This window comes from Strongylocentrotus purpuratus, unplaced genomic scaffold (genome assembly GCF_000002235.5).
Source record: "Strongylocentrotus purpuratus isolate Spur 01 unplaced genomic scaffold, Spur_5.0 spur5_scaffold_18, whole genome shotgun sequence".
Classification (NCBI taxonomy): domain Eukaryota; kingdom Metazoa; phylum Echinodermata; class Echinoidea; order Camarodonta; family Strongylocentrotidae; genus Strongylocentrotus; species Strongylocentrotus purpuratus.
This window is the reverse complement of record NW_022145603.1, coordinates 24,428,510-24,441,857: the sequence shown is the minus strand read 5'-3', so window position 1 is coordinate 24,441,857 and position 13,348 is coordinate 24,428,510. Positions and strand designations below refer to the sequence as shown.

The 13,348-nt window shown below is 35.9% G+C and overlaps 1 protein-coding gene across 1 annotated transcript; it reads left to right on the top strand.

Moving 5' to 3' along the window:
• Positions 1 to 3,808: 3,808 nt before the first annotated feature.
• On the top strand, positions 3,809 to 6,679 carry LOC105441617. Its single transcript, XM_030989545.1, has 2 exons — positions 3,809 to 3,990; positions 4,750 to 6,679. The coding sequence occupies exon 2, from the start codon at positions 5,467 to 5,469 to the stop codon at positions 6,457 to 6,459; it is 993 nt and encodes a 330-aa protein (XP_030845405.1). The 5' UTR covers positions 3,809 to 3,990; positions 4,750 to 5,466; the 3' UTR covers positions 6,460 to 6,679.
• The last annotated feature ends 6,669 nt before the right edge of the window (positions 6,680 to 13,348 follow it).

The following is a 13,348-nucleotide window of genomic DNA, read 5'->3' as shown; positions in this document are numbered from 1 at the left end:
TCTTTCAACCCGAATACCAGGGACGTGTATACTGTAGCATGTCCCTGCTCATACTCTATGCTATCTCAAGTATGCTCAAATACGTCATCCTCTATTTTTAACATCGGGACTCTAGCTGTGCTGACTGTGGTAAGCTTGTTTTGTTCATTCTTATTACTTTTTTAGGCTGTAGTAACCTTAACCATACAAAGATCATACCAAATTTTGATAGGAAAAGTTTACATTTTCAGAAGATGCCCCCACAAGGATAGTAAAGGGCAGCAGACACAGAATTCTCCTCTGTAATTGAGAGGCAGATGAACATGTGTTATATGTACAGGTTTTGTAAGTGGTGATGTGTGTGTACAGCCAGGGCAGGTCATTTTTAAACAAGAACTTTCAGCTAAATCGGCACATAATTAACGCCTGTTCCTCTGCAATCAACCCTTGATAACAAAGACACACTTAACCTGATCATTAAAGACATCGTTTAAAGGTAAAGACCAGTTTTGGAAATGCCCCCCCCTCAAAAAAATGAAATGGAAGCTCTTAATACCAATCATGTGAAATAATATATTTTGACTAATACGTGATGATACAGATTTTGCCGGGAAACCGCCTACTAATTGATATATGGTAAATTATTATATCTATTTGGACCTGATAGATATCACGCACGTGTCACGCATGTATTGCGTAGTCCCATATACATCTGTCTGTGTACAGTGCTTGTAACTTTACCAAGACTGGGCCAAATTTATTATCATTTTGTGATTCCAGAACCTTGCAGTAGTGCAGTACACACCATTGCTAGATGATCAACCTTTTCTGATCGAATCCACAACGTTTCTTTCACAATTCAATCGCATGACCAGAACTGATCTTTACCTTTAACAATGTTATATCTGAGATGCACAGCCCGTGTACCAGTGTCTGTGATATGGTGTAATATTGAAGCCCTAACAAAATTGTGCTTCAAATTGATCAAGAAGTGCCTCAAAAAAGAAAAAAATCTTTGAGTGACCGGTTTTACCATACTCGTTTTCCCCAATAGACTGTAGTATTATGAAAACCGTTTGGCAAGCACAAATTTGGTTTCGATTTCCAATCATAAATATCTTGATAACCAGACAGGCGATCGGCTTTTAAAAGTTCCTGACTGACCTAAAGGTTTATAATTATTATTGCAGCATGAGCTAAAATTCAGGATTTTGTTTCAGAATCTTAGACAAAGTTACCAGATCCCTTTAAAGGAGGACTAAAGAAACTATGCACTTGATCATCTAATATATTTAGATTTAAAAACACTGGAGCGGGTTTAGGGAGGTTGTTTTTGTTGTTGTTTTTGTTGTTGTTGCTGCTGCTGCAGATGTATTATTATCATTATGATTGTTATTCTTATTACTATTCTTCTTCCTCTTTAGTATTATAAACGTCATCATTATTCTACTCTCTTTTAGGATTAGTTATTGGCTCAAGGTGCTGGGAAAGACATACCGGTACACAGATTAAAAGTAATGCAAAGTTTTGGGAAATTTTGAAAACTGGATTGATAGTAATTCTTTCAAATTGTTATATAATGGGATGCCCCTGTGGTTATACTATAAGCATTATAAAACACTTCTGCTTTCGAGAAATTTGATAATAAAAAATGTACCTGTGCTCCAGATAAATTTCAAATATTTCACAAAGCCTATGGCCATTCCATGGTACATGTAGCTGCATGCAGTTCTGATATATAATTTCTAAACAGGAATAGCAAATTGGTTGATCGTAGTCCAGAAACATTGTTTTAGAGCTATAGTAATATCAGTCTTGAGAGGGCGCTATACGACATAAAGAGTTTATTATTTACAATTTCATCACTTTCGACTCGATTTCAACCGCGACAACGATCATTGAAAATCGCATATGCTTCTAATATGTTCATTTGAATTAAATTCATGACCCCACTAATGGAAAATAATTTTAATTTATAACACTGACAAAAAACATTACATTTGCAAGACATTGTAGAGCAAACACCTCTGATCAGACCACGGTTCGAAATTGAGTCGCATCTTTCAGATGTTGATGCTAAAGGTCAGTCCTAGACGAAAATACTTGTCTGAAAATTCACACACACACACACATACTTGTGGAAACAAACAGATATACTGTACATGTAGCTGGACATGTTCAACTCCACTTAAAGGTCATACAAAGTTTTGGTATGGGGTCATGAATTTGGTTCAAATGAAAATATTTGAAACATATGCGATTTTACAATATTCAATGATCGTTTTCGCCATTTTTTATCATTCAATTTCTTGAAAGCTGAAGTGTTTAGGAGCTAAATTTTCTAGTGCTTATAATAAATCCACGGGGGCATCCAAATATATCAAAATTGTTAAGAATTATTATCCATCCAATTTTCGAAAATTCCCAAAACTTGTGATGATTACAATCTTCAATTCATTCGCATCCCTTGTTTAAGGTAGACCTCTTATTGAGTGATACAAAATGGATCAAAATGGACCTTTTTCAAGACTACTACACCAACAGTCCTTTTCAGGACTACACACCCTCAAGAAAAATTACTGAGAGTCATTTTTTCAGGACTCCTCAATCCTCTCTCTCTCACATGGTGCAACCGCAAGCCTACTTTATAAAAATGGATCAAGTTTACTGACATGTAATCTAGTTTTATGAAAGTCTACAGTCAATTCCCTTTAATACTTATCATCATAATTATGTGTTCTTTCTTTTATTTGGGTTTAGTAACCTTTGAATTTTCATTCGCTATTCAAACTAAACACCTTATGCTCCTTACGTGTGTGAAATGGCGCAGCATACAAGTGAGCAGAGAGAATTTAGATATCAAGAGACACAAAGTTTAATAGTAGGCTGTTCAAAAAAATTAAAGCTTATTCTATTGATCAAAACAAGGTTATGTGAAAGCCTAGAATACATTGCATAATTTTGTATAATGAAGCAGTGAAACGTGATGCATAATTTAACTTTTAAAAGGGTTTCAGACCATATGGCCCGAGCCACATTTGTTCCATCAGCCCAAACTTGGTACAAGTATATTTCGACAACACTTTTTAAAGACCTTGGCACTCAGTCATCTGGGGCAGAAATATTATGAATAGAGTATCATGGGAAAGGAAACAAGTTACTCTTCATCACGGAATAGATTTCAGACTCATATTGCTTATTACTGTACTTTTTAATAAGGAGTTAATATGCATGCCACTGTATATACCAGTATGTACATTGTTCAAAACATGATTGTCAAATAGAAACTGGGAAGAAAAACCTACATATATAATGTAATATCCACATTATACATGTATGTTAGTTTCAAAAATAATATATGACAGCTATACGGGTAGGTTTATTCTTCTTCTATATCCTGTACACGTACATTGTACATTAATCAAAACTAAAAGGAGACAGATGATAAATTTGAAGGAAAAAATAGGTTGAGTTTAAAAGGTAGTCTATCCCTTTTGCAGGCTAAAAATATTAAATTAATTAAGTAAAACCTACAGTAAACAAGAATGAAAATGGCCACAAAGCAATGTATTGGCTCTATATACCATTCCAGACATTTAAGTGTTGATAGATTCTTAAAAGTCTGTCTTATGTCTTATTTTCATGGAAAGACGGTTGGGAAAATTTTAAAATGGTTGGGAGAATTTACTATTAAAGGGTGTCGCACAATGACGCTTTAAAGAAAACCATAAATATCTTTGTGGTTTGAGAATTTGTTTGGGATATTTGCATGTTAGAGGGTTAGTACAGTGTAAATAATATAATAAGTAACATTTCATACAAAAATTACACCGTTTTTTTCATCAACCTTCAACAATGTTACTGAGTCACTTTAAAAGGGAAACCCTACCGGTAACAGGATATATCACATGGTCTCAGTCACATCCCCAAAACATTTTCACTTGGTTTACTATTCATAATAACTTCACACTGCCACTCTACCACAGCCAGATATTTGAAAAGTCTACATCGGTAAGTTTCAGTACAATGTTATATTCTTTTCAGTTATGAAAATTAATCTTTATATTTCATTTAAGATGGTCTTTACAGAATTTCAAAAAGGATACAATTCACTAATATCCTACATCCCCTATCCAATGCTGAAGACAAGTTTATTACAAAATCTCAAGCTCTACTTCCTGGACTTGTGTTTTTGGTCGTGGAAAACAGGTATATTGTCATATTCCTACATGTTATGGAAATGGTCAAACCATTCCTCATACGTGGTAGTGTTCTGAATTACAATGAAATGTATTTTTTGATAAATATTAACAAAATACTAAACATTTGAGAGATGGGTTTGAATTTTAATACTGAACTGAAATGTCCAATCACCTCTCTCTGATTTCATGTTTTTCATCTTTCTGCAATCATTGAAATAATGTATGCATGCTCACTATATGTGTGAAACATTAAAGGCAATGCTTCTGTTTGTAAGATTTAAATATTAAAAGAGAAAGAGTAAATATATCAATACACCCTTTCAGTTTCACAAGTAAACAAAGTTGTTTACTTGTAATTCAAAATGGCGCCCATGTCAATATGATGTGAGCGCACAGCGCAGGCAGTAACGCAACAATATATGCCCATCTGAAAACATTGATGACGCAATGTTTACTTGCAAATTAAAATGGCGGCCTTAACCGTGAAAGGGTGTACTTCTGCCTCTTACCTATTTAATCAGTTGTTGGAAAAAGACATGAATATAAAGATTTTTCCTTTTTTTCTCAGACATAAGCACACTGCTCGACTCTTTCAAACCTGTCTTCAGAGAACTATTGAATTGTTGGGAAATGCAACATTAAAACTTTAACCTTCATCAATGATGAATGGCACCGGATAACCACAGCTGATGAAGGAATCCACATTTTTTTCAGGCTCAATGAAAAACAGTAAAGCAAACAAGCTCAAATACGCAAAGCTTACAGAAACAAAAACAGGATACTGTTTACTCCTGAAGTCCAGGCAGAATTCGAGTTCATTTTTTATGCTGGATTCAAGTACTATCTGATACAGACCATGTGCTACTTGGAGAACAGTAAAAGGCATTGATTTTACACCCGATCTCAAGATTCTCAACTTATATGCTGTAAACAATTCGATTGCAATTCTTGTTCTGAGTGGATATTTCTCGTCATCATCAACAAGGATATAAGGTCCAAGAGCCAAGCTTCTTAAATCACAGAGGAATATAAATCTTCATTCACCCATTACGTACTGGAACCAAGTTTTGCTGTGTTATAGTCTTTGGGAATGAGAGAAGTCAGAAGTTAACAGGTTAATATTTGCAATATCTTACAGAGGATCATGAGATACATGTACGTCTTGTGGAATCTAAAAGACAGCTTTGGATGCCTTCCAACCCACTCTGTAATCTACTTTGACTTTTAAAGGCTGTCTAAAGAATAAATGTTATCTTTATTTACATGCAACAGCATATCTTAAATCATGTGCATTTTCCATGAAATCAGAGGTAAAATGAGCATGTACGTATTTGTCCTTATTTTTCTCACATTCTACAGACCAAGTGTCTGTACAATACTGAATGTCAGAGAAGGGGAAGAAGCAAAACTGAACTTTTCATACCCATGTAATATTACAAAGACCACATTGCAACATAGCTACAGAGCTCCCTTTTACAATTCAGAAAATCTAGGTTCTAACCCTTTGCCTCAACGATATGAACTTGAAAATCATGAGAAAAATGACGATGACCCTACTTGCTTTATCCTCCTAATCATTGACCCTGTTTTAAGAAGCGATGAGGGTACCTATATTCTCTCAGTATATAACCATAGTCAACTGCTACCAGAGTACCCTAGAATTGGTTTACGTGTTGCTTACCCTCCTGGCAGGGCTTCTTGTGAATCAAGTAGCAACCATCTAGATGGAGCATGGATCAAGCTACAATGCAATGCTCCTTTAGGGAATCTTGCAAGCCAAATTGTATGTTACCAGAATGGCATGAGGCTACCCCCTTTAGGAACACCTGTCGAAAATGGTGGACGATTAAGTCAGGTCATACTGGCAAGAATAGAAGATCACTCTGTACGCTGTTGTTCATCCACCTTAGACCAAACAAAGACCATGCAGCAATGCAGGGATTGTGGATGGGATCCCATTCAGAATATGGCATTAACAGACATTACAGACCTGAGCACTACTGTCTCACCTACACAACACTCACAATCAACACAAAACTTCACACTGGAAGGTGAAACCCCTTCTTCCCCTCCACACATGATTACAGACACGGCTACAAACACAGATGTATGTTCCAATTCCAAAAGACCCGTGTACGTGTACATTGCCTTAAGCTTCTTAATTTTGATTTTTGTTATTTACAATATACTACTTATCTTCTTAAAAAAGAAAAACAAGATCCTTGAAAAGAGGCTTGCATCGAACAGTCACGTTGACGGTCAGATGAGCAAATTCTGACACCTTATTATTTGTGAAAACGGCAGGTCACTATTTTTTTCTTTCTTTCTTTCTTTATGAATATGCCATTTTTCGACAAACGTATAAAAAAGTATAATTTACTAAACATTGAGGAAAAATCTCGGAAAATTATGTAATTTCAGCAACATTTGTAAATCACCGTTATCGAATTAGAAACAGACCACATTTGAATTATATTTGAGGGGCATCTGTCACCCCCCCTCCCAAGCCCCCCCCCCCCCCGATGCAACTGATATCCCCCTTATTTTCTTTTCTTCTCCCTCTTTTCCCTTCCCTTTATCTCCTCTTTTCCTTTTTTCTTTCCCTTTCCTTCCTTCTCTCTTATTTTTGATGTGGGGGGGGGGGGGGGGGGGGGAGGTAACAGCTGGGAGGCAAGGCCCTTTCTGCCCTTTTGCCCCCCCCGATCTCCTTCTTTTCCCCCTTCTTTTTCCCCAAGGCCCGCTCGGCCCCCTGGATCCGCGCCTGCTAGCCTCGATCGCTACATCGATCATTGCACCATACAAGATACTTTATTTTGTATTTTTACATTTTATTGTACATTAGAAAAGCATATAGAAAAATCAACAAATTGTTGGTTCACATAACCCAATACTTTGTAGATTTGCGTTACCTGTTTCACGAAAGGGCGCAAGACGTGAACGTGAACGTGATACGTGATACGTGACTGTTCGTTGCAAGCCTTGAAAAGAAGTCTATTACCTCCAATGCTTTAGTCGAGTGTTGAACAGAAAACATCAACTGGAAGAAAAAAAAGTGAGCAAGCCATGAGACTCTGACATGTAGGGGCCTATATGTAGGTAATGTGTACAACAATTGAGCAGCTGATACCAAGCATTGGGGACCGCAGAGGACAAAAGTTAATTTGTGTAATAGTGCATTAAAATGTTAGATTGTATATATTACTGTTATTTCAAGTATTTGTTACAGACTCTTAGATTGCATCATAAATTTCTCTCCATCATCTCGTTTTCTATTTATAAAATGAGTAATAAGGCAAAAGCCATTTGGCGGGGGTAGACTCCAAAACTATTTCTTAGAATATTAGTCACCCAAAATCTTGACCATAAGTTATATGGGTAAAATTCAACTAGAATTTCAATCCCAATTCAGAAGCTGTTGCAATTTGAAGCAGAAACTACTTGTTTGAGATATTACACAAAGTATTAGGAGTTGTTTGTAAGAATAGAATATTCAGCTCTTGGTGAATATATAGGGGTTGTATAGAGGACGATGATAGTCTAGGTCTTATGATTCCACATCGGACAAATTGGAATCAGTGTTAATCTATTAATACCAGCAAGAGAATGTGAGTACTCATTGTTTTATTCTTACTTATTAGTTATGTATCAAGATGAGGTGTAGAATATACGTTTATGTGCAAAATATAAGTGTGGTAGAATATCATCACTTTAATTACTTTAGAGTGTTTGTGGTAATACCACAAAGAAGATCCTGAAATAGAGTACCGGTACACTCTACAATCATGAACAAAATGGTACTTGATTTAAAAAATAATAATAATAATTATGAATACTCAGTACACCAGATTGTGCACTGTGTAATATTGTGTTTATAATCTGTAAAGAAATTCTTATTTCATATATTTACATGCATATGATGTTGGGAAGTAAGATATAATTATAGATATTGAACAATTCACAAGAAATAGGTTATATATATATATATATATATCTATACCTAATATGGCAGGGTGTTTAGGATTTATGTAGCTCTACTGTATTAATGTATGAGGGACAGGATGGAACCATTAATCGGTCTAGGTCTATCCAGCAACAGGACTGACAAACTTAAAATAGCTATGGTTGAACATGTACCTGTATACAGGAATGGATATCATGAAGAAGTCATGAATTATTGCCCAATATCAGTCTGTACTCTGTACATTTCCAAAAATCAGTGAGCAATGTTTTTATGAATTAGACCGGAAGACAACTCTCACTCTCATCCATGCCTTCGTCACATGTACATGCAATGCACTTCCTCCTTATCTTCCTGCCAACGAACTTATGAAGCTTCAAAGAATTCAAAACATCGCAGCCAGAATCACAGAGAAAGCAACTGGTCTCACTTCTACCACATCCCTTCTCCGTAACCTCCACTGGCTTCTTCGCCTCTCTATTGGTTATTTCTCTGTGTCATTTGAATCTACTTGAATATAATTATGTAGAACCATGTACAATGGGGTCTGCTTTGCATGCAATAAATCAGAGCACTTCTGCAATTCTCCTTGCAAACGACTTGTATTTTTAGTACTTCTGTTCAGCTACATATTTTTGTAGGTGTTTCTTTCCTGAGTTTGTTTCTTGCATGATTGATTGGGGGTGATTGAGCATCTACTTAGTATATTTGTAAAGCGCTTAAAGACATTTGTATTAAGCGCTTTATACAAATTAAATACAATAATAATAATTATTATTATTATTATTAGTAGTAGTACAATATCATGTTTTTACACTGAGTGCAATATAATTAATCATTAATCATTTGCCTTGGTTGCCTTCATTCACAAAGTATGACAATAAACAATCATCATTTAGTTAATTCGTCAAGGTTGGAGTAAAGTGTTTGATATGTGAGATCATGGTATTTTGTGAAGCGAATTAGAAAATTATGGAATAAGTGGTGTAATATTGAATGGGTTCTTTGGTTATTTATCTACTCACAAAAAGTATGTTATAATTAACAAGTATGAATCCTGAATGAAGTGAATATGATGAAGGGCGCCCCAGGGATCTATACTTGACCCAGATTGCATGCTTGATCTTGTAATAAGGGAGTTTACAGATAGCACATGGTACAAATATCCACAGATCTTTAACACATGGAGAAGTTCCACTTTGAGCATCTTAGAATAATAACTGCCAAAGTCTAGATGTGCTTCATGAATACCTTTTGTTAGCCCTCTTGAAAAGAATACTTACACCTGTGCGTATCTTAGAATGTACCGTTGGTGCATAAATGAATAATGTTACATAACTTTCATGAGCGCATATCCAGTATTCATCTCTGTGGGTTTTACCTTTTTGGTACAAATGACCTTTATCTGCTCATGCTCAGACTGCAACCGTAAACTGGCTTATTGATCTTGTAATTGAAAACAAGCTGGTACCATAATTTTTCTCGCTAGTTTACAATTAGAAGATCCGGGCACGCAATCTTATTTACTTGGTGCAAGCCAAAAAATTAATTAACAACAATTGAAACTTCTCCCAGAAAGTCAAACATTTTAAAGCTATTTTCCTCATGGTGGAATAAGTTGTAATGAACAAGGAGAGCTGAGGTATTTCTTTTCAGTTCATTGTGACTGTGCTATGGACCATTGATGGCCTGGTGGTAGTGTTGATGCCCAGCAAGCAGCTTTATTTGGCAGGTTCACATCCCACTGGTTCCAATGGTACAATTTATTTTATTTGCAGATGATACCATTGTGTCATTCACATGTTTCCCCTTAACAAAATTACAAACTCTACAACACACATTTACTACAGTAACTGTATTAATTGTTTTGACAGAGTGGTTGAATGTAAATAGATTAATCTTGAATATACATAAAACTCATTTTATGATTTTTCTCAAATAAGATATGCAATTTTGATAAGGTGACGTAGAAACAATACAATTGTTCATCGCATATTGATATTGAAATTTGGGGGCGAAACCATTGATAATAAACTATCTTGGCAATATCACATTGGTGATAATGCCAACATGTACTTAGGAGTCAGTCTCTAGTTTATTTCGTGTACTTTTCCTTCGAGCAGCAGTAGTGCAGCTGCCCTCCCAATGACTTTCTAAACTTTTTTTTTTTATATATGCCATGTACTTTCTCCCTCTTTCCTTTCTCTCCTAATTCTCGCTTACTTTCCTTTAATAAGCCAGTTCACGGTTGCAGTCTGAGCATGAGCAGATAAAGGTCATTGCAGAACAAATTGTGAAATACACGGAGACGAAATACTGGAAACGTGCTCATGAAAGTTATGTAATCATTATTCATTTATGCACTCCATGATATACAGGTGGAAGTATTCTTTGAAAAGGGGAAACAAAGGCTATTTATGTAGCACCTCCATCGCTGTAGGAGTGATTATTTCAAAATGTACAAAGTGGGACCTCTTCATGTTTTTAAGATCTGTGGATATTCGGGGTCATTGCAGTAATGTGCTAACCGTGAACTGGTCTATTCACCTCCTTCTCTCCCCCTCTCTCTCTCTCCTATTCTTTATGTTACTTTCCTTTCTTCCCCACCCTTTTCTTCTTTTTTTCTCTTTCTGGTCTCTATGTCTCTTCGTAATTGTTTGAAGGAGAGTGAGGCCCTGGAGGTGGTGGTGGGGAGGGGGGGGGGGGGGTGTCGGTTTTTGAGTTTCTTACCCCAGGGCTACGGTCTCCTTTAATTTCCATCATTCTATATTCTTCTATATCTCTTCCTTTTTGTCTTCTTCCCTTATCCTTATGTTTAATGTAATTTGTATTATATGTATGAATTATTCATTAACTCATACTTTTTATACTTGTTAAACATTTGATATTTTGTTATGATTGTATTTATATTATAAATTTTGTATAAGTTGTGAAATTGTTATGTATGATCACCTGGAAGGAAAGTTTCTTCCTTCTTCGGAAGAAGACAATAACATTATATTCTACATGTATATATATTCTGATATGTAATAAGGTATTGAAAAATATAAGCATTTAAATAAGTTGAAAGTATTCCCAACCTATATCTTTAAAATGTTGTATATTACTCACAGTGGCGTATGCAGGATTTTTTCAAGGGGGGGGGGGGGGGTGGGGTAAGAGGACATTTTTATTTTCGTCCCAAAAAAATCGCAACGACTCAGCCAGCCGCTGAAAAAGAGGGGGGGGGGGGGTAAGTGGATACTCTTTTCTTCTTTTTTTTTGGTCCCAAAAAATCACAACGACTCAGTCAGCCGCTGAATAAGCGGGGGGGGGGGGGGGGGGGGGGGGGGGTGGAGGAGGGGAAGAGGATACTTTTTCTTTTTTTGGGGTCTCGAAATTTGAAAATTTGACATTTTGCTCCGTAGGGGAGGGGGGGGGGGGTAAGGTCACTTTTTTAGGTCAGCCATTGGCATAATTATTATTATTTTTTTTTTAATCTGCAAAAGGGGGGGGGGGGGGTGTTCAATAATGCACACATTAAAAAAAATTAAGGGAGCGGGGTTTACCCCCCCCCCTCCCCTGCATACGCGCCTGATACTTACTAACTATCCATATTTCAACTATCGCCGCAATATAGTGCCTGGACAAATTTTAAATATTACTGTGAGATACGTTTATTTAAACAGCAAACACGAGCCATAAGAGTAATGATAATGATGATCATGATGATATTGATGATGATGATGATGATGATGATTAGCTGAAAGCAAAGTTGTTATCTTGATATTGATAACAAGTTCCAATACCTGTTATAAGCTACTGAAATGCTAACAGGTGATTGGCTGAGAGCAAAGTGGTTATCTTGTTATTGTTATCAAGTTTTATGAAATGGGGCCCTGATCATAGATCACCTGTCCGAAGTTTGTTACCAACCATGCATGCCACAAAGCAATTTTGATAACTTTCTTTTAAGGTTTTGACTGCTCTTTACATAGTGCACTAATAGTCCGTTCTTGTATATAGCGCATATAACACATTATGAAATAAAGTCTCTATGCGCTTCCAAAGAGTTTTTGGAAATTACTACCCTAGTTTTAGCTCCGGCAGCCATTATCAGTGCACAGTGCATTTCAAGGAATAATCCTACCAGGTACCCATTTACCTCACCTGGGTTGAGTGGGGCAAATGTAGATTAATGTCTTGCCAAAGGACATTAGTGCCGCGGCGGGACTCAAACCTCGGACCTTGTGATTCACAGTATGGTGATATATTCACTTGACCACTACACCTCTACTACTGCTACTCTACTACTATTCTTACAATAGGACAGGGATTTCCCTATTAATGACTAAAAAAGGGAAAATTGTTAAATTCTGTTATGTAAGACATCACCAGAGAGACACAAACTGATTAGATTTTGGGTCAGCCAGCCGATATACATGAAATTAAGGTTTTTTAACCTTGGTAATTATCTCCATATGAATTACTATTTTAAGTTATTTTAGCTGTGAATTAAAAATTGTTACTACATGTACATAGTATGTGTCACCATAGCGAGAAAAAATGATCAGATTTTGGGAGTGTCCAGTCTGAGAATAAACGTCGTAAATATTGACATGCTATAAAATTCATAAGCGTTATGTTCTCATAATATTTCAAGCCATAATCATATTGGAGACAAAGTCGCATTTGTCCTAATCCCAACTTGTTATGAAAGAGAGCCCTAGATGCTACTGTAAAAACCAGAAACTTTTTTTGCGCTCTATGTTTCGCGAATTTCGCAAGAAGTCCACGTTTGCGAAAGTTTCATGTCGTGAAATTATTGAATCACAGGACAACATTATTATCTCTTCACAATAGATTCTTGCCATCAGAATGGTCATCCGAATTACAAAAGTTGTATATTGCGGAGTTACTGGATTGGCAGTAGTCCGTAGTCTACTTTTCTCTGATCAGAAATGTGTCAAGATACATTTAAACTGTCAAAATGTACATTTCAAAGCATTATATTCAGTAATAATATGTCATAATTATGTATTTTTGATATATGGCCATTTTTTTTCTCTCTTGTATAGGAAAACGGTTTTTTAAATATTAATAACAATGCAAATTCTTTTAATCTCTACAGAATGATATTTTATTTTTGAATGTCTTTAAGGTTGACCATATACACATACATGTATATAGCACATCTATTTGAATAAGTTGGTTACATAATACTGTGTAA

Bases quoted from the DNA above. Each gene is read 5' to 3' on its own strand.
- LOC105441617 (XM_030989545.1), top strand. From the start codon at position 5,467: ATGTGCATTTTCCATGAAATCAGAGGTAAAATGAGCATGTACGTATTT.